General features: G+C 44.3%; 2 protein-coding genes across 2 annotated transcripts in view; one reads left to right on the forward strand and one right to left on the reverse strand.

Annotated features, from left to right (window-relative positions):
* Nucleotides 1–189: 189 nt before the first annotated feature.
* On the reverse strand, nucleotides 190–9,118 carry idh1 (isocitrate dehydrogenase (NADP(+)) 1). The gene is made up of 9 exons (XM_071926331.2): nucleotides 9,012–9,118; nucleotides 7,773–7,902; nucleotides 4,619–4,910; nucleotides 3,684–3,786; nucleotides 2,823–3,000; nucleotides 2,515–2,666; nucleotides 1,924–2,064; nucleotides 1,575–1,737; nucleotides 190–1,474 (listed from the first exon to the last, which is right to left on the reverse strand). The coding sequence occupies exons 2-9, from the start codon at nucleotides 7,892–7,894 to the stop codon at nucleotides 1,381–1,383; spliced, it is 1,245 nt and encodes a 414-aa protein (XP_071782432.1). The 5' UTR covers nucleotides 7,895–7,902; nucleotides 9,012–9,118; the 3' UTR covers nucleotides 190–1,380.
* A 3,352-nt stretch (nucleotides 9,119–12,470) lies between these two features.
* kcnh3 (potassium voltage-gated channel, subfamily H (eag-related), member 3) overlaps nucleotides 12,471–22,275 on the forward strand; it is a 107,341-nt gene continuing 97,536 nt past the window's right edge. Inside the window, exon 1 of the mRNA XM_078285937.1 lies at nucleotides 12,471–12,546. Coding sequence (XP_078142063.1) covers nucleotides 12,471–12,546 — 76 coding nt within the window. The remainder of the gene's footprint in view (nucleotides 12,547–22,275) is intronic.

Here is a 22,275-nt window from a genome sequence, read left to right on the forward strand (position 1 = left end):
CAATTTAATTATTAGACAAATGCTTGACAGCATATTTTCCACAAAATCAGCATACATATCATGGTAGGAGATAGTAAAGTCTACAAAAGACCATTGACTGCAATTGAATTTATAATAATATAATTAAAGTTGAAAGTATCGTAAGAATAATCCTGGCCTATTTAAAAAATGACACTCGTATTTCTTCAGAAACTCATTTATTGAGTTGATTATCACATTAGGACTTAAACACATTGTTTGAGACAAACCAACAAATGAACAAACTGATGAAGATGCATGTTTTGGCCAGATATGCATTTTGATATACTGGATATTAATACACACACATGGAAAGGACAAATGAATCCACAACATCAACCTCTTTAACAACTGTGAGTAGTTAGTAATGCTAGAATACAAAATCTAAAATGACAGTATTGTATTCACAATGTTACATGGTGAAGAACTGTGTTAAGGACAAGAGCCACAACCGTTGTTTGAATGCAATGAATGACCATTTCTGTCTGAATGTTTCATGTCATTTTGGCTGCATCTCAGTTAGTAAAGTAACATATCAAACACTTTGCTACAGCGGTCAGTCATGGATAAAACATTAATCTGTAATTGAAAAACGAGCGGCATGGCCACTCTACTGCCATGCTGTGAGGTTTCAGTAGTGAGATACAGGCTGACAGTGCTAGTGCTGCGGCTTTTAACTTGCACAATGGCACTAAAACGACAGTGTCGTCAGTTGAATGCCTGAGGTATTGTTAAAACGTCAAACAGTTGTGGGCATTTCCAGCGACTGACGCCGCTTTACGGGAAGTAAGGGATGTACAGAATCAATTGATGACTTTTGAAACAAAACGAATAAGGCAGTGAGGGTCTAGAGGCACCCTCAGACAAATTCTGCCGGGAGTGTCCCCTGTCTAGCACTGATCAACAACAAATACTGACAACAAGCAAACCACACTCGCCTCAGGGGACCTAGTGCAATTAGGGTAAACGAGGTCACTGGTTCAACAGGTCGTCTGCCCAGTGCTGTTCCTGGAGATTGTTGAGCGTTTAAAATTGTAACTTTTGACCGCCACAAGTACAGCTTTCTGTGTACTAGTGTTGAGTGATACATTAGGAGGGGTGCTGGCCTTCATAGATCAGAAGCCTCCGTTCCCCTTTCCTCTGGACAAGGCACCCTGCTTTATCAGACCCTCGTTTGGGAATGACTTAGTTTCAGTCCAAAGATCTCCTGGAGTCCCGGGCACACTCATCCCTGCTCCAGCGTTCCCTGGGGGGCCCATAATTCCAGTAGATGTATAGATGTGTCTCTGTGTGCATTTGTATGTGTGTGTGTGTGTGTGTGTGTGTGTCTGTGTGTTTAACTGCAGAGGCTGGGAGGTGACATCACAGCTTGGGCTGGCTGGCCAGCTTCATCTTCAGGTTCTCTGCCAGCTTGTCCAGGAATTCAAAGGTGTTCAAGTAGTCTGCCCGCTTCACACTGGAAACAGAGGAGGGGAGGGGAGAGAGGGTTGAGTATGAACTTTAACTACAGTGTGTGAGGTGTAGGCTGTGAGTGTTTGATTCAGGAGGGGACTAACTTGGGCAGGCCTTTGATGCAGATAGCCAGGTCCTTGGTCATGAAGCCGGCCTCGATGGTCTCAATGCAGACGACCTCCAGCGCCTCAGAGAATACACGCAGCTCCGCATTCTTGTCCAACTTCGCCCGGTGCAGAAGGCCCCGTGTCCATGCAAAGATGGAGGCTGTGGCACACAAATGCACAAAATACAGGCATTAATGAATCCATATATCAGATCAATGCATGGGATACAAATTGGAACAAGATTATGTTAACAGAAGCTTCTATCTGTGTTTTTTGGGGTCAAGTTACGGACTAGGTGCCGAATGTGAGGCCCTTGGCAGATAGAAGGTAGGCGTCAGTATCTTACCTATGGGATTGGTGGAGGTTTCCTTGCCCTGCTGGTGCTGTCTGTAGTGGCGTGTCACCGTGCCGTGGGCAGCCTCCGACTCCACTGTCCGCCCATCAGGACAGATCAGCACACTGGTCATCATACCCAGGGAGCCGTAGCCTGGAGCAGAGAGTCAAACAAGCATTTAGCCAATAAATTCAGAATTAAGACAAGAAAATCAGCAATACAATTTTCAAGGATCAGATTATCAGGAAGGTTTCTACATGGCTCTTAATTCTTTACCTAGATTTTTTGTTATATAAAAATACTGCAGGGACACAGGGACATTTGTTAACATCTATTGTCTGGGCACTGTGGCTTTTAACATTGCACTCCTGACTTTTTATAATGTTGGCAATCTGGGGATTTACACTTTTACTCTTGCACTCAATGTAAGTTGCTTGGTGTAGGGCCACTATATAAATGCCTAACATATAAAAAAGCAAATGTGAAGTAAATTTTAATTTCAAGTATCCAAGTATGTTTTCCATTCTTTGGCTAGAAAGTATTTTGACAAACACGAAACAAGCTGTAACTAGTCAGTGGAAATGATATATGGTCTTCACCCACCTTGGGCGACAGAGTCAGACTGTACGTCTCCGTCGTAGTTCTTGCAGGCCCAGATGAAGCCGCCCTCAGATTTCATGGCCTGGGCCACCATGTCATCGATCAGACGGTGCTCATACCAGATCCCCTTGTCCTCAAACTGAGCACGGTACTCCCTGAGACAGACAGGGAGGGGGACGACACACACACACAACCTCTAAGTCTTGATCTTAAACCACATGCTACAGTCACTCTACATCATACTTTGGTGTGAGGGTGTGTGTGTGTGTGTGTGTGTGTGTGTATGTGAGGGGGGGGTTCAAAGCCCTTACTTCTCGTAGATCTCCTGGAAGATGTCTTTGAAGCGACCGTCGTACTTCTTGAGGATGGTGTTCTTGGTGCTGAGGTAGAGAGGCCAGCCTTTGGTCAGACCCATCTGGAAGGAGCTGTGGGCAAAGTCCCTGATGGACTTGTCTGTGTTGTACATCCCCAGGGCCACGCCTCCTGTGCCTGGACACACACACACACACACACACACACACACACTGTACAATAAAGGCACATACAGGCGCACAAGTGCTGAGTGCAGCGTGTACATTTGTCTTTCTCCATATTTGTAGATACATGCTGATGAAATGTGTGGATGTGCTCCCTATTTTAGAATGCAGTTTATATGCAAATAAATGTCAAACAATCAATCAAACAATTGCTCATACTGAGAGAGGCCTGGATCCCTGGAGCCACTTGTCATTACTCAACCTTTTCAATTTCAATTGGCTCAGTGTTTGGTTTTGAGAGTGGTGAAACCAGAACGAGTAAATAGTTTGGCAGAGATAAAGTAGATAAGCCATATCTCTTATGTCCCATTTACAATATATACACATAGAATAATGGGCTTGTAAAAGCTTTTCTGTGGTGCCAGTCTAGCTAGGCTGTATTGACTGACACGCTATTACTCTTTGCACACTATGCAGCTTGTGATATTTGACATCTTTGCAGTAAGATATTTTTCATTTGAGATTGATGTGTCTATATTTGCACACCTGAGACATGGATAACTCTGAGTAAAAGAAGAAGCAAAATGGCGGACAATCCACATGGCCCATTTTGCTATCTTTGTTGAATTAGCAGACCTTTCACATGTGATGAAGGGTTGGAAGGCTGATTCCATAGAGGAGTGGCTGTGTTCTTACCCTCAAACTCGTGGACGACAAACTTGACTGGCTCTCCTTTTGTGGGCGTGTAGGTCATCTCCACTTTCCCTGGCCCAGGCACCACAAAGTCTGTGGCCTTGTACTGTGGGGAGCACATACAGAAAGACAAAGGGTTAATACCAAGAGAAAACGAGGCTCTTTCACACCGCTGAACCATACAACTTCCCCCTTTAGAGCTACCATTCAAGACCCGTGAAACCTGCCCTTTAAGACGGTATTTGATATAAATGGATCAAAGGTCAAATGACAATGACCAAGAGAGCCATAACCACCTAGGCAGGAGTAGCTATTCATCACCAAATGCATCAAGTGAGGGAGAAAATGATGTCAGCAGAGCATACAAATTGCATACTGTCGATTTCCATGTGACATTGCATAACCAGCAGCCACATGACTCTTCACCTGAATTAGTCTCCTCTGAGCTGAGAAGTATTGACTTAGGCCCAGTGCCTCGGGTTAGTCTATGATTTAGTTCTATGATGTTGCTGCAACTTGCCTAGGCCGTGAAGGCAGTCAGCGTGTCCACATTGCGGTCCAAAGGGCAGCTTATGAATCAGTGAGTGAGCCTCTCCTGACAACATGGTCACACCTGAGCTAACTGCCTCCTACTGTGCTCAGACAGGACATGAAAGGCAGTCAGTTTGTTATAGAGATTTGCTGGAGATGATGTTTAACTGCAACCTTGTCCTCTCAAGCTGCTTCAGTAACTGTAGTGTTTATGTGACATAATAAGGGAGTTGGTATAAGTTTCTCTGCACATGGAAAAGGACTATTATACAGTTGCTCTACAGTTGCTCTGTCGTTTTTAGCCGCTGTTCTGTTGTTCTACTACAAAATCAGGATTATTTCAACCTCATCAGACCTCATCGCCAAGGCAACCTGACCGACTGACTCCTTGTGAAACAATAGGCTACCTGGTCTCCGTGGGCGTGCCTGCCGATGATGATGGGCTTGACCCAGCCGGGCACCAGGCGGGGGATGTTCTTACAGATGATGGCCTCCCTGAACACCGTGCCGCCCAGGATGTTCCGGATGGTCCCGTTGGGCGAGCGCCACATCTGCTTCAGCTTGAACTCCTCCACGCGGTTCTCGTCCGGCGTGATGGTGGCGCACTTGATGCCCACGTTGTAGCGCCGGACAGCCTCCGCCGCGTCAACCGTCACCCGGTCGTCCGTGGCGTCGCGGTTCTCCATGCCCAGGTCGTAGCTGCGCAGGAAGAGACGGAGAGAAGGAGTTGGAATCGATAGTGCCGGAATCAAATGTAATGAATGCATTTCGTAGTGATGTACCGGAAATACTGTGTGTATTTGTGTGTATGAGAGAACGCAAGGAATACAAGCAAGGAGAAATAGAGATAGAGGGACAGAGATAGAGCCAAAGAGACAGGGAAACCATTTACAAACTCAACAGCAGAGGCATGGGACCCCATAAACAAAGGCACTCTGTTCCAAGAAGAGCAGTGATTATAATACTTCAGTACACGCCACTCCACTGCTACCCTGGAGCATTAACTAACAAAGCAATAAAATGTACCATATGTCTCTGTTTTAGTTAGCTAGAAGCTGGGCAAATACGAATATTAAAGTACAATGTCTGATGTGGAATACAATTGTTCTGTGTCAAAGGACATGAATGACATTATTGAGTAGCAAAGAGAGTGGGAGCTTGCTTCCAGCACTTGCCAAGCGCTTGAGCGATGCTCCAAATAGCTGCCAAGGCCTCATAGGGCTCCGTGACTCAGCTGACGATCTAGTTCTTTTAAGACCAGACACAGCTTTCACATCAAGAACAGCCATTAACCTCCTACCCCCTCTGCCTTAACAGTATCTTTTAATTCCACTTTTCTCACCTGTTGCTTAAAAGACAGTAAGGAGATTTCTAAAAACAACATAAAGACAGAGGAAACAAGGAATCAATTGTGTAATGACTACTGGCCTTCTACCAAGATCATTTGTAAAGGGACTGGAAAGGTTTGCTCCACACCTCACACTTTGTCATGCTCGAGGAACTGCATAGCTTCACAACAAGCTAATAAAGGGAGGAACATATACAACATCACTTGAATACCAGACTAAGCTCAATACGCTCATCATTCCCCACTGTATGCTTTCTAGTGCAACCGCCGGCATTGTGCAAAAGCAGCTATAACCCTTCACCTACTTTCTTCCTCCCCTCCCCCGTAAGCCAATACCAAGCCACAACAATATGAACTCAACAATAGTGAACAAACCATAAGTGGACACAAACCACTAAACCTCAGACATAGGCATAAGAAATGTGAAAGAGAACAAGTTCAGTTCATTGGTGTATGGTGATATACAAGAGTTTCCTGTTTGTGTTTGTGTGTTTTGTGTTTAACCGTGAGGAACTGTGTCCTGTCACCTCACATCCCCCATCAGACAAGTCAATGCTTTCCTTGGACTGGTGAAAAACAGGTTTGCACTATTGCCATAAACCTACATGAACTCTAACCTGTGCCCTTCAAGGATAAACACTCACATGTCATGGGTTTAGTCTGATTATGTCTGTAATTACTATTGAATTTGTTGCCGTGCAATTTAAGTAAGAATTGTGTTTAACTACTCTAAACAAGTATCATGAACAGCTCTGAACAACAAAGGGTTACAATTTGCTTTTCCAGTGGCCTGATTTGTGATGATGTTGTTTAAGCACTTGCATATTGAGTAATTATTACTCTAGCCAACAGAGTAATTATTACACCATATTATATTGCACCTGTGTTACCAAGGCCTACTGCAGAATAAATCATTAACTTTTACAATGTGATACAAGAAACTTGAATCATGAAATCATGAAAATACTGTGAAACTTCTATGTGTCACATAACACTATGGGGACAGGCCTCTACCTGTACAGCAATGGCTTGTTCAGGGACATAGTGTGAAATTATGCGCATTGTGCCATTTGTCCCAATAGGGAAGCCAAAGTCCAATGTGTTGTCTGTCTGTCCACAGTCTGAAGATCGGATTCATAATGAGGAGAGGGCAGATCAATGGCTCACAACTTCATGCAAAGGTCACGCAAATAACATACGATTCCAAACACAGTCCATACAAGAGATAAGAGGAGGAGAGAGTTACAGCTGTATTACAGCAAGATTAAATGAAGAACAGGGCCTTTATTTCATGCAGATAAAACAATATCTGGTAGGATTGGGTAGGATTTGGTAGTCCATGATCATTACAGGTGATGAGATTATAAAGTGAGCATTGGATAGGATGTTGCTTTAGATATGAAAATGGTGTAATATGTCTTAACTAGGTTGGATAATACCGACAAAGATTATCTATTTCTATCTATTATCTATTCTGCTGTACAAATTCCTTACACAACACATTTTACTCAAGTTGATGTGGTCATCATTACATTATCTTTACTATTATCCCACTGCTACAATTAGAGGACTTGTCACATGTGGGGAATGGTCACAACGTAACAGCCTGTTGAGCAACTACACACTGTACTCACTGCTGCATGATCAAGATAAAAACGGCCTTAGAGGAGACCCTTTGTCGGGGTCACGGCAAAGGTACCACAGTCAATACTCCCACCTCACATGTAAGAGAAACCCGACCAACCATTTAGTCAGGTGCAAATCAGATACTCTCATGGGCTATTCTGCCTCTCACTCTCCATAGGGAGAAAACCAGTAGAAACAGGTCAAACTAGAAATCCCAGCGCTGCAGGAAGCTGCCAGTTGATTTTTTTCTCCTCCTAGTCACCCCTGCTGTGAGCTCTAATTGCCACACTACACCAGGTGCCTCATGTCAGTGGGAGAGTATGAAAACCAACACTGTAATTACAGAATGCAAAGTTGGGGAGTATGATCTGCAAGTTATAGGTGGTTTTCCAGTTGGGGAGAGCAACTTTGTCACCAGCTGAAACATTTGTTACTTATGAAAGTCTGTGCATGTGTCCTGGAGATGTGATGAGGGACAGATGCAGGGTGGGGGAATTTTCCAAGGGCTATGAAAGTAACTAAAAGATAAAGTGTGTGATCTACAGTGCGCTCCACACCCTGTGGTCTCCCTAGTGAGGTGTCATCACCTGTGCAGGTCCATCTCCAGGTAGGGGAAGATGAGTTTCTCCTTAATGAGCTCCCAGATGACCCGGGTCATCTCATCTCCCTGCATCTCCACCACAGAGCCTGCCTTGATCTTCTGAGACATCTTTGAGCCTGGTGGTAGACACAGAGAACACACACACACACACACACATATGAACAGACAGAAACCAAGAGAAGCAGGGGAAGGAATAAATGTTTTTATTTGCAACAAGAAAGAGGGGTGGGGTAGGGGGAGAACATGTCAAACGTAGTGGTCGCATAATAATCTGACAATTGAGTATTCAAATGAGTGACATTGAGTTGAAGTGCCACTTTACGCAAGACTAGAATGAATGAACTTCCTTCAAAACATCAACTCGGAGTTACCAGACCAGTGACTCAGCATTTCATTCACTCAACATGATTAACTCCTTAATCCCCTTAACTGAGAGTGTGTCAAAGTGAGCCAAGCCCTACAACCATGGATCATGTGGATTACCCATGCCACAGTTCTACTGCCAACAATTACTTCATTTAGTGTCCTCTGTAGCCTCTACTTGAATTTAGTCATGACTCAAGAGTTTATCACCATATCTGAAGAGTTATGATGATAAATATGGGCCATGTGTTCATTCGTGCTTGCCTGCTTGGTGGATTTTCTTCATAGTTTTCCTGCTGTAGCCTAGCCAAGATTATTTAAAACCTGATGACAACTTGTAGGTTTCTATTATCTTTTTTGGAACATTCTGAACAGGACATCTGCAAAAGTTACATAACTCTCAGGCAGGCTGATCATCGTATGATGGGGAGGGGACTGTCTGCAGAGAAAGACAGCCACAGACAGGCAGTTGAGCATACGGGAGGAATGCAAACCGTGTTGGCTACAGTTCTGATAAATATACCGAAAACAGAAGGCTACTACCCAGAAAGACAGGAAGGAGCTCGACGAGGATATGGGCCTAAATGTCCATCCTGGGGGCGGGTTGTCCTAGACTACACCACAATAAAAGCCCCAAAAGTGACATGAGTTAGGCTAGTTGAACGTTATTTTTTGGCCTCAAAATAAAGCCTTCTTCCTTCAACGGTTGGCAGGCTGCCTCTGTCACGTCAGGCTAACCAGTTTAGCAGGACAATGGGTGGGCTGTCAAATAAGATTAGGGTCAGATAGGCTACAGTTCCCTATGCGTCGTCACTATTTCCCTCTGCAACATGCAAAATTGTCATGGTATTTAAATGCCTACCTTTGTTTGAATACTGGTCCACAAAACGGTCGGCTACGGGATGAGGAGGCGGTATGACGTCCTGGACTGCACAGACCGGGTTATCTGGGCTGGAAGCGACTGCGAGAGGTACCCGGCTTCCATAAATCCACTCCCTAGCTCGCTGACATCTTAACCAATCAGAGACGAAAACAAATTCTAACCGCCAATCAGCTAAGCCCACACAGCAGGGGGCGTGACTTATGTGGGCCGAGTCTACGAAGAGAGCTACGATGATTGGTCCAAGCGATGTAGCGCTCTTCCGCCATGGAACAGAGGTCTCTTTACTTGCCTGTGGTTATATTGCCGTAGGCTATATCAGCTAATTCAAGTTTCCTTTGAATTCATTGTGGCTATAGCAGGTGGGTCCCAAAGTGAAGTCCGGGGACCACCAGGGGTCTTTGAGGGAGTTCCAGCAAAATAAGAAATCGTTTTAACTTCAGTGGGCCTACTATTTCACTCACTATACTTCAGCTCAATGGCAGAATTGTAAGCATGTAACCCCTCAAACCCACCCACCCACACACACACACACACACACACACACACACACAGACACACAGGCTGGTAGGCTACAAGCTGACAGATTTTCAAATGTCCGCACTGACACAGTTTTGGGAAGATTTATGCAGAACTGACCTCCAAATCGCAGACCTTCTGGCGCACGGAACATCCTCGCCCCGGCACTCTGCCTCAGTTGAACCGTTTCCAATTTGCACTTAAAGTCGACCCATAATTCAAAGTATGCTGGAGCAAACCGTTGTGCAATGTGTGCAATGTGCCCCGTTTATCTGACAATCGGACTAGAACAGACCTGAAGGGGGAGTTAATATTTCCTGTGACGGACCCATTCTGCTCTGGGAGAGTGATTGGCCTAGATCTAGCACAATGTTTTTGTCGTCTAGCAAAATGTACTCTTTACAAATGGAGTTTATAACTTATTTCCAATCAAGCCTTGCAGTAGCATAGGATAGGCTATGCTGGAAAGTTCGTTGTATGAACTATTCGTCAAAATTGTATTCCTTTGAAAACATCCCCGTGAAGGCATGTCAGGCCTATCATTACGCAATTAATTCTGCAACATCAAAAGATCGTGCGTAAAATAAGAGTAAAATGTGTTTTAAGCATGGAGGTTTGGTGAGGTTTCTGGTAAATTCTGAAATATTGATCCAGACAGCGCAGCTGTCGAATAGGCTGAGAACGTTGAAAACATTAACGTTTTTTTGTTTTTGTTTGTTTTTATCACTTATGGTATCAATATATTCTGAGTTAGGACTGATAGTTTTGCTATGATATGTGTATAGTCCCAGACACCGTAAATAGAAAAATGGAAACATAATAAATTAACAATTATTATTTGGATGATCCATCTACAATTTATTCCAGGATTATAGTTCTTTTTCACAAGGGTCCTTTCTAATATTCTGTCTATGTGAACAAAGAGCATTATAGAAACAAATGTTGCCTAGAATAAAGGCAATCTGATGGAGCCTGTGTAGCCTGAAGGTTGCGCTGTGTGACCAGAAGATGGCAGAACCTCCCTATGCAACGTAGACATCAATAACGCCTCAACAGCGCTTTAAAGTGTCTCCAACTGGAGCCATGTGGTCCTGAGGAGAGGAGAGCAGCAGGCAGGGGGGCGGCCGGACAACTAAATTGCTCATTTGGGAAACAGTGCCTTTAGACCAGGGGCTCCCAAACCTTTTCATGTCAAGGCCCCACAAACAGAACGCATTAGACCAAAGTCTCCTATTTGAAAAGATGTTGTCCCATCTGAGAAGACTGTTTTTAGTCATGATTTGACGTTGGACTGGGGAGGGAGCAGTGGACCATATGATCAAAACAGTCGTCCTGACACATGCTCTCATTGTGCTAAAGTCTAGTGAGTGAAATAATGGTGAAACCTCCATCAAAGACCCCTAGGGGTCCCCGGACCCCACTTTGCGAACCACTGCTTCAGACGATTCCAGTTTTTTTGTTTTGTTTTCAACGCCCCAGATAGGCCAATATGTCGCTCTTGCTTTGGGTTTCCTTATGTCAATGTGACCAAAATGTCACCAGGTCATTGTTTCATGGACATGAAGTTTTATAAGAGCTGTTGTGTTTTTATTCGTTGGGTGGCGGAGCAAATGTAATTACAGCGCAGTACACAGCAGCAACCAGCCTCGCAATAAGGTCACGACACGAGTGGGGTTATTTTTTTTAAAGCTATTAGGTCACGACGTGTGCCAAGGAAATAAAGTGATGGTTTTCATCGTTTTACCTTGCTGGGAAAACCTTATTGGCGATGTATCCAGACACAGTAGATAGATCCTTTCTTATAACGCAGAGCGAAGAAGGTCATCTTTTATTGTTCGCTTATACGAAAAAGAACTAATCCTATAATGCATCTTAGATGGATACACTACAGTGTATGTCTCTATATGAATATTATTGTGACACCATATGGGATGAAATATTGTAAAGTGCGATATGGTCACTATAAACACACTAGGAATATTAGTGTGATTTGTCGTTTGTGCGTGTGTGTGTGTGTGTGTGTGTGTGTGTGTGTGTGTGTGTGTGTGTGTGTGTGTGTGTGTGTGTGTGTGTGTACTGAATGATCAATTTAGCACAAATTGAATTGATGACAAATTTAAGTGTTTCATTTTCTTTGTGTTAAATTCGTATTTTCACATTTACACGCAACGCGCTTTTCTTGCCTCATTCAAACCCAAACCCATTTAGGATTCCCTCCCTGGAGCGGGCTGTGTTTTATTTTTCCACACAGAAGTCCAGATTGAAGCAATGGGCCAATGCTTTGTCTTCCTACTGCCTTCCAAAACCACCACCCCCTCTCTTTTGTTGTCTGGCCACCTCCACTCTCACACAGGACCACAGCTTCGGAAGAGTGAGTCCCACAAGGTGTCATGTGACTCGACATCTGCTCTCAGTAGTAACCAAGATAACCAAGCAACGAGAGAGAGAGAGAGAGAGAGAGAGAGAGAGAGAGAGAGAGAGAGAGAGAGAGACTTGAGGAGGAGCTTGTTGTTGCTGCGTCTATAGCGCTCACACCGCGCACCATCAGCACCAAAACTTGCAGTGTATCCATCCATCCTCACCTCGCTCTCCACCGCACTTGCTCTTAGAAATACACCCACATTGGTGTTATAATTAGAAGTTAATTCTTGTGAAGGTTTGTTCTTTTTTTGGTGGCAAGGAGCGCAGGTGATCCACCGGTGCGTCCCACGCGTAATGCCCGGTCTCTACTGAGGGGATTATGGTCACAACCCCCGCGGTGCCAAAGTGGAGCCACCGCGCGTATCTCGGATCGGTGCGCTTCTCCAGGGGCTGGGATGCGCACCGGGCACCTCTCGGTTCCTGCCCGGTTTTGGGTCTGAACAGGAGTCCAGCGCTGCCCCGGGGCGCCGAGGCAGGAGGACCCAGTCGACCCGGAGCAGGATGCCGGTGATGAGAGGGCTGCTGGCCCCGCAAAACACCTTCCTGGACACCATCGCCACCCGCTTTGATGGCACTCGTGAGTAACAAATTACAGCTCTTTGCGTTTTTCTCCAATAGCAGCGCATAGACCCTTCTTCTTGAGTCTCTGATGATCCCCACTACCCTCATGAAAAAGAACTATAGTAATCCTATAATACATTTTAGAATGACACTACACAAATATCACATGTTAGCTATAAGTCTTCATATGAATATTATAGGAATATTATAAAAGAAGAAACAAAGTACGATAAGATCATTATAAACTCACCACAGAGCACCACGGACACACTATATGTCCTTATATAAATATTATAGGAATATTATAGCAAATTTTCCTTGGGGTACAACTTTAAAAGTTTGGTATGCACCTTTTTGCTCTGCCTATTAAAGGGTTGGTCTTTTTTGATAACCATTTGATGACCATTTCCAAAGTGACGTCCTCCATGTAAAGGCCAAAATGTCTTTGTATCGTGGTTACTCTGCACCTTTCCATGTGTCGTTGTTATGGTCAACGTGCGCAGCTGAGGGGTACGCTGTGAAATTATGGGAAATACAAACTAAATCATTATTCTAATAAGACATCATATGATATGTGCATAAAGAGTCGGCAGTTGTTCGTAGTGTGTTGCTCAAAATAATCTGGTCGTGCAGGTTTGTAATAATGAGCGCATTTTTGATGATTGTAGATGTATTTTTTTATTGGATGCAAACAAGTAAACGCATGAAGAGAATCTGTTTTTGTGGAGAATAATTTAATTAAGCTCAACTGTTTGTAGCTTTATGACTGGGAGCGACGCACATGTTGGTTTCCATTGCGCACCATTGTGGCCATTCACTATTGTGTCTGATTTTGCGCACATGTCCAGAGGCTTCAGTCCTCTTTTCCTCACCAGAGACGTCGCACTTCACTGTTTTACTCGGAGCGTCTGTGCATACTCCACTCCACACTTTCATGTCTGATAAGCATGTTAATTAACACGCTATTTTATTCCGATCTCTCTCCTAGCACGCAGGCTATTTCAACAAAACCGTTTAGATGATGTTGGAGAGGGGGAGGTGGGATGTACAGACTGTTTTTCTTTTTCTTTTTTTTTTTGGCGAGGATGTGTTGTGAACAGATGCGATGAGCAGCCCGTGTGTGTTGGGGCCCATGCTGGGGATGTGGGCGGGCGAGAGAAGCAGCGGGCCCGCTTATATAGCGTTTGGGTCTTCGTCTCTCCTTCTGCGTTTGTTATCCAATGCGATGGGAGCTGGTGCGAGTCTGCGAGTGAGGCGAGTCAGTGTCTTCCCTAAACCATTTATGTGTGACAGATTGATAGAAAGGACTATCTGACGCTGCAGCAAGACGCTCAGAGGCAGATCCCAATCTCACTCAGGCTTTCCATCCTTAAAGTCCTCTCTTCTCCTCCTCTTCTCTCTCCTCCTCTTCTCTCCTCATTAGAATAAGGCATGAAAGCCACAATGATTATAATGGTCCTTGCTTTTATCTGAAGGGCAATCAAGTGCTCTTACTTTGAAAGTCTTGGACAAGATGAATTATACTTCTAGGGCTTTTATTATGCCTGCTGAATGTGGTTTATGCTGCTGGAGTGAGTTGTAATGTTCTTCTCTCTCCATAAGAACACAGTATCTGTGTATCTGAGTATCTCCCTGGAAAGATGAAAAAAACAAACAAACAAATACGTTCAGTACTGTACAGAGCTGCAGTTCATCACTCATGTCCCTCTACTGTTACTGTACTAGGGCCAGTGGAGTAATGTTACACTGAGTGTGTATAAATGCTCCAGCTCTCAAACACTATAATCTTAGAGCCTACATTATTCATAGAAAACAACTCACACACTCACTCGCTTGTACGCACACATACATAATATGCGTACACACACACACACACACACACACCCACCCCTGCTCCCACACCATGTCCCACACACACACACACAGCACACACATATGCACACACACACACATCGAACAGCAGAATGGAAATGATCCCACTTCCTTTCACGTAGATTAGCCCTCATCATGTAAAGAAGTGGTCTGATCCGTGCTATTTTTCTCTCGAGCGGCTAAAACACAGGCCTTCCATTTGCTGAGCCGCTGCTAATTACACATCTCCAGCAGTAGATGTGCAGTCATTGTAATTAACTCGCATAGATGTCAAGAATTCATCGTGGCCTTTCGGCTTGTCAGAGGAGGAGGAGGAGGAAAAGAAGGGGGGAATGTGGGTGTGGGGAGGGCGGGAGTGTGTGTAGGATGGTGGGGTGGGAAAGTGTGTGTAGTTCCTGTTGTGTGAGGAGGGGAATTCAGGCTAGCTAAATATAAAGCCATTACAGTTCTGGCTGTGACAAACAAATGCAGCTTTGTGTTTTGAAATGGTGTGACATTAGTCCCAGGCAGAATGTGCCTGTCCTCCAAAGCTTAAGTGAGAATCAAGGAGGGGGTCAGCTTTGTTCCTGTCTGTGGGAGCGCATCTGGAGGCTACATGGGTGTCTTGGTGCATGCCAGTGCATGTGGGTGCGTGTGTGCATGCGTCTGTATGTGAAGGGCATTTCTTTTGACATGAATAAAAAAGGTAATCATCATTACACTCAAAAGCCACTTATATCTGCTGAAACCATGCCTGGCAGAGCTTCATCCTCTCCCGCTGAAGACTATCAGCTCGTCTGTGTCGCTGCGCCACGCTGTTTTATGTGTCTCAGTCAAATGAACGTGGAATCTGCTAACATCAGCATTGCACTCGGGTATCTCTATGGCCCTTAAGGTCCAAGTTTAGTGCAGGAAGACAGAGTAAAATCAAATGAAGACCAGCATCAAGTTTCAAAGGTTTTTGATTAATGCATTTTTCACTATTGCAACCAAATATCAAATCCTGCTTGGTCGAGCCCAACCCCTAGCTGCCCTCTCTCTCACCTCTCTGTCACACACACACACACTCAGCTCCACCCCTCTCCGCCTCTGCCCCCGCATACACACACACAATTGTACGTCTGTGACTGATGGTCATTGGCTTCTAAGAGCTCTTTGCTTTCTGCACTTGACCTCAGCCTGGCTCAAACCGCAAACCCTCCACACACCAGCACCATGCTGAACACACACTGTCTTATCTGATCCACCAGTTGAAAAGCGTCCATTTCAAATGTCAAAGCAGGCACATTTCACTGTTACAGTGAGTTTACACTGAGGATTTATCTCACGTAGGACAATTTCAAATTTTACACTCCAGGTGTTTTGCTGATGCTCTTATCCAGAGTGACTTATGATGAGTGCATCGGTAGAATAAGCTTCAATTCCTGGATCATCAACATTACAAGCAACTGGCAGTAGAAAGTGCAAGGTTTAGAGTCATAGTGCCCTGAAATGACATGCTGAAACTATTGCTGTGAGAAGTGCTAAGAAAAGAAATGAGAGAAATAAATAAGAGGTAAGAGATTGGTAGAAAGGATTTTTTGCATGGTACACATGCATGCATGTTTGTACACACACAAACACACCGATTCAGACACACACACACACGGCAAAGCACCTACCTTAAATGAGGCCTCAAATTGCTGCCTCACTGTGTAGTTAGGCATCACAGACTCTGAATCATACTCTTGGAGAGATGAAAGGTTTATTATTTATAGACCCCCCCTATGACGAATGTTGTAGCCGACACCCCTCGGAACAGCAGGGTGTGAAGGGAGTGAATCAAGGACACACACACACACACACACACACACACACACAAAATGTTTTTACGCAAACACCTCTGATAAATGACTGAACACCACATGACGTGAATATATGTTTATTATTTATTATCATAACGTAATCAGTGTGTTCCTGCAGGGTTCCTATTAAAATCATCATTATGAATTCGATAATATGAGGAAATGAGAGGGGGGGGACTGAGGAGTGAGTGAGAGAGAGAGAGAGAGAGAGAGAGAGGGTGAAAGATAGATCTGGAGAGTCACTATAAACCTCATCCATAGTCCAATCAATGTTCATTTGGTGCTGCACTCCCTAGAAAAGGCAGCAGCTGTGTGCGACTAGATGAGTCAATCGGCCCTATTAATTGAGTGGGTCTTGGCTCGGCCATAATCAGGTTAGAGCCTGAACCCTGCTTATCACATGGGCCCGTCTGGACCAGCACTCTGCCTCTCTCACGCTTCTGTTGGAGATTTGAAAAAGTTCCAGCAGAATGATTCCTGGCGTGAAAATAAAGCACATTATGGGTTACAGTTGAAGTTATGAGTCATCTTAAGACCTATGCTGACAAAAAGTTGTCCGTTTGAGGATAGAATCATCTGTGTTTTTGAAATAGTTCTGGATGAATTTCAGTTGGTTTTTTTTAGTATTTTTGAATGAACCCCGTCATTTGTCTGTCTGTGTATCTCTCAGCCTGGTGTCAGACAGTCTAATCCATTAGACTTCTCTATTTTCAAGCATTCAGAATAGAATACAATGGGATTTGCTGAAAAACATGAATTCAGTCCTCGGATTGCCAATTCTGCACAAATGTCAGGGATTCAGAAAAGGCTCCCACACTCTCAGTAAATTAATTATTATCAAATCAATATAGGTGTTACTTGTACTCCTGGAGGGTTCATTTTGTTAAAGCATGAAAAAGGAAAGCAAAAAAAAGCTCTAGTAGTTGAAAAAGAGTGGAGTCCTGCACCAGTTTTGCAGACTCCTAGGCAAGATCCCCTCCAAGCCTTATCACACATAGTATCCACACTGCTACCAGGCCCGTTTCCTCTACTCTAAGGAGGAGTAAGGTACATTGCTTTCTCTCTGTCTCTCTCTCTCTCTCTCTCTCTCCCCCAGAGACTTAGATAACTGTAAAATTACTTCACATCCCCCTCTTCTCCTCCCCTCATCCTTCACTCCTGTTTTCCTCCTTCAATCTTCCCTTACTTGCCCCCCACACCCCATCTTCTTGTTATTCGTATCATTGTGTGTGTGTGTGTGTGTGTGTGTGTGTGTGTGTGTGTGTGTGTGTGTGTGTGTAAGCAAGAAAATGAGTGTATATTGGCTTTAGGCTACAAGGAGAAACACTGTCACCACCTGTGCCAGTTTATGTGTGTGTGTGTGTGTGTGTGTGTGTGTGTGTATCTGTATGTTTGACAGCACAGATTAGCGGTGAAGCATTGTCCCGTCTCAGGTGTGTGTTTCCCCTGTGGCTCTTGCTGCCTGAGCCCCTTGATGGCTCCTCCTCAGGGAGGGACAGATGGTAATGATAGGCCTGTGATAATGGCTTAGCCTCTGCTCTGTCACCCAGTGACTCTATATGGTGTTAGCAAGCTACACTCCAGTTCAAAGGAAGAAACACCCTAAAACACAATTCATTCCGGTGGACAGTTGAGTCAGGATTTGTCTAAATTAACAAGTCTGTCCCAAAGCTAGAGGCAAACAGAGAGCCAAGACTGCAATCTGTGATGTTATTAAGCAAGATTCTCCCGAGCTGCTTTATTGACTATGAATAACACAGCAACAGTACCCAGGGCCGCCATGTTCCGGCAATATGGATATATTACTTGGTGCGGAACTGTTAGCACTGCTATGAAATAAAGCTCAATTCAGCATAAAAGCTCGACCAAACATTATATGAGTCCACAGAGCGAGCCTCCCATAGATCATCAGTGGTGCAGCCTCGGGAAGTGCTGCGTAATAACATCACAGATTAAAGTCACGGCTGTCTGGATTCTGGCGCTGGGAGAGACTTGGTCATGTTCACAAATATTGAGTGAGATATCCAAAATCACTGAAATAATAAAAGTACCATGAATTGTTCAGTCAATCATTTTGTAAAAGTAATCCCCTTTTGAAATGGTGGATATTTCTTGTTGGAATAAATTCCATACATGTGAATTGTGTTTTAGTGTGGATTTCCCAGTTCAGGCCTTGTGGCACCAGATTAATGTGAAATACTGCGTGGAACATGTTTATAGGTCTGGATTGTCAGCACAAATATATATTGCTGTGTGAGTGGAAAACACTTGAGGCGCGGATGGTGTATGAATGTGAATGATACATTTATTAAGAGTGGCTACACATTGATAGCGCTTATTCTAATTTTGACCTTGCCTTTTACTGGTGCCATCAGATACAAAAACCTGAGTGTTTTTCGAAATGAGAAAATAAAGCAGATAAACTTTGCTCTTTTTTATTTACTTACAGACTGTTTTATGCGCTGAGACATGATGTGGATGCACATTACACAAGATGGTATTAGTATTCATAAGAGATATTTCATGATCATTCCAAGAGTGTGTGTGGCGTACTATTAAAGCTAATAGTTTGTGGTGAGCTAATGGAGTGTGATTGTGTTTGTACTGTAGCCCAGCACTCCCCAGGGCAGGACAACAGCTGCAGGTCACAGACAATCTGCCTCTCATTATCACCACTGGACAACAGAGAGAGAGAAAGAGAGAGGGAGAGAGAGAGAGAGAGAGAGAGAGAGGGAGTGCAAGAGAGAGAGAGAGGCTGCCTTGGAGAATAGGTATCCAGAGGGAGAGAAAGAAAGAGGGGAGAGTCCTGGATGTTGTTGAAGAGGGATGAAGAGGAACGGGTGGAGAATAGGGGGGGAAATGACAGAAATGAATGTTAGTGCGTAATGGGAAGAAGAATGATATTGGAGGGAGATTTAAGAGAGGGAGATGGACGGACTGATTGGGGTTTAAGTGGGGATCAATGGTTAGAGGGAGAGGGGAGAAGGATGGAGGGATGGAGGGATGGAAGGAGGAATGCCTGCAACCATGTTGTTTTTACTCCTTCGATTCTCCGGTCGATGACCTCTGACACGGCTGCAGGTACTTCTCCTTCCCCCCTTTTTGCAGCTGGCTTAGCGACTGTCAAGCATCAGTGTGGAGATGCATATGCAATGCACACACACACACACACACACACACACACACAATATATTCACACATGCAGGAATCCACTCGAGACCTCTGTGCCACATTGCACTGCCTATTATATATCTCATACAATTATATGAAGCCTGCTTTATTTTTCATGTGAACTGTGATTGGGGAGGAGAATTAATAAGCTCATCAATTAGGCAAGCTCTTCAACGCATTCATAATGGCTAGATGGCAGACTTTATTTGAGAGCTCACTTCATTATTTCTCAATTTAAAAGTCTCCTTTTACACTTACGCAGCGCCTGCAGTCTGATTATGAAGTTGATAATCAATGGCGAGAGAACTCAGCTCCCTCACTGAATTAATTCTGTAACAGACGGCTAATGTTCACTATTGAGAACTCTGAGGACTGAGGACAGGCGGACTAGAGAGAGACAGTATAAGATAATGGTGTAAGGATGAAAATTAAACATCGCTTAGCCAAGCGTCAAGAAATCTCTCCACATAGGACAATACCAGCCATCCATGATGAAGTTACATCAGCTCTCTCTCTCTCTTTCTCTCTCTCTCTCTCTCTCACACACACACACACACACACACACACACACACACGCACACACACACACACACACCAGTCTTCCCCCTCACCAGTCTTTGGGCAGCGGCTAGGCTGCATTTCTGAAGGCAGAGGGAACAGTGATCAATAGCTACCCAAACACTCATTTATTATTTACAATCACTGTCTGCTTAAAGAGTGTTCAAGCTAATCAATATGGAGGCTTTCATCCCCTAACTGTAAGTGACTGCCAGAGTAGCGCAGCAGTGCTGTAGGTAAGACTGTGATATGGTAATATTTAAAAGCGAGTAGTGGATAGATAGGATTGCCATGGTAAATCATATCAGCCTTTAAAAGCCCATTATCTTTTATGAACTTACTGCACACACAGTGCGTATAGCATTGTATTGTTGTCTAGTTTCATGAGTACTATCTCTCATAATTTGCTTATGAACTCTCTCTTTCTTCCTCTGTCATAAATTGCATCTGTCTGGTCTAAATTGCCTCTCGTTGCCGTTCTTGCGTAACCTTTCAGTACTGATTGCTCCAGACTGAGGTGAACCTGCACAATGTTAATAAAGAAAACACACATTTCCAACCAACTGGGCTACATAGCAGCTCAATCATAGTTTGCCAACAGCACCTCTGTGTAATGGTTATATTCACCCAGGGCCAATAGGGAGAGAAGTCATGGCATTGAACAGTGTTTCTACAGTCAATCAAAAGATCTTATAATGGGGCTGAGAAAGGATCAAAGCGCTGCTGTAGGGCTCTTGAAATGAGCCAGAGAGAGAGGTGTTAAAATGTCAAGATGTCTTTTCTCACCTTTTCTCCACAGGGGATTATTTAATTTTGTGTGCAATTGCTCTGAATTATTTTAGACCCTCGATGCCTTTCACTTGAACATTGTTGAGGGCACTTGGAGCAATTCTTTCAGTCTTAGCTGGGCTGGGAGGCACATGGCCGGGCGAGCGGTCAGACAGTTTAAGGGAGGCAGGAAGAGAGACAGATAGAAAGGACAGATAGGAAGAGAGGCAGACAGGGCTGGACAGAAATAGACTCCAAACCAGGTGGTTAGTGAAGATGTCAACGTGTGCGTAAGAAACAAGGGGAGGAAAAAAAGAAAGAGTCTGCAGCATGAGATGGAGTGAGGCAGGGACTGTAATAGCAGTAAATGAAGGTGATGAAGCCGAAGCGACAAGGGGTGCATTAGACAAGTCCAGAGTAATATGTCCAAATGGGCAGTCGCTGAATCCGAGCTCCGAGTTTATTAGACCCTGGGAGCTCTATAGGAGATTAGAAAGGACCTGCCACTCAGTAACAGCCTCATGGAAAGGGCAAATAGAGAGACCAAAGTGTAGCATGGACATTACATTCTCTTCAAGCCGTAACCTCTCACAACACATTTCCTAAAACCTTGTTTTTTATGTTGCCTTGCGGGCTTGGATTTTTACAATTACGCACAAAACAGATCTAGTTGAAGTTGCAATAAGTAGCTCCGGAAATCTACATCAGGCCTACACACACTCACAGCCAGGGTTTTATGCCTACCTCCATTATTCCTACGATTAAACTTCCATAAATCTGCCTCTCCTCCCTCCTGAATGTCTCATTCGGTCTGACCTGCCACTCATGGAGAAGCACTACAGTGCGCTGTGCATTCGGGCATCAGAGACCAATCCCTCGTTGTAACACGCTGTAGTCTTAACACACACATACAGCCATACGGCCTTAAACCCTGGCTTCCATCCATGCAGTAATTAGTTAATTTCCAGCCATATACACAGCCATATGGGGGTAAACCTCTGAGGCAGAGCAGCAGTGCTGGAGCAGGGAGGGGAAAAGACAGTTTCCTTTGCTACTTTGAACTGGACGCTAAAGGCTGTGTACGATCTGTGTGGAACTCCACTTTGCAATTAAACTGTACTGTTCATAAGGGGGATGTATTTTTGTATAGTTTGTGCTGATGAGGTGGAAGCCATTCCCCCTCTGACACTCTAAAATCACTCTGTGGCTAAAGGCCTGCTGGTAAAAAGAAGGAGTCTTTTTATTTGCACGCCACATTTTTGGAGTTATAGAGAAAACATTACAATCATCAGTGTTAGTTTGACATGCTGTTTGTTCTAGCTCATCAAAGATGACTGTATATGAACATTGTCTTACAAATGGCTGGTGACTCATCCTGTTTAGGCTTTGGTTTACTGGCCTTTGTGTGTTTGTTTCATTGCGTGATGCCCAACTTTGTGCTTGGTCACAGCTATAAGAGTTACGTAGTGGGATGCTGTGGGATGTACAGGACTCTGTATGCACCAGATGGAGCTCGGTGTCCCCAAGGGCTTGGTCCTGTCCCTTGATGCAAA

This window comes from Centroberyx gerrardi, chromosome 10 (genome assembly GCF_048128805.1).
Source record: "Centroberyx gerrardi isolate f3 chromosome 10, fCenGer3.hap1.cur.20231027, whole genome shotgun sequence".
NCBI classification, from domain to species: domain Eukaryota; kingdom Metazoa; phylum Chordata; class Actinopteri; order Beryciformes; family Berycidae; genus Centroberyx; species Centroberyx gerrardi.

Bases quoted from the DNA above. Each gene is read 5' to 3' on its own strand.
- idh1 (XM_071926331.2), bottom strand. From the start codon at position 7,894: ATGTCTCAGAAGATCAAGGCAGGCTCTGTGGTGGAGATGCAGGGAGAT. The intron at 4,911-7,772 runs GTGATGACACCT...CTTCCTGCGCAG, and splicing joins CTGGAGATGGACCTGCACAG to CTACGACCTGGGCATGGAGA. The intron at 3,001-3,683 runs GTAAGAACACAG...GTGTGTGTCCAG, and splicing joins TGTCGTCCACGAGTTTGAGG to GCACAGGAGGCGTGGCCCTG.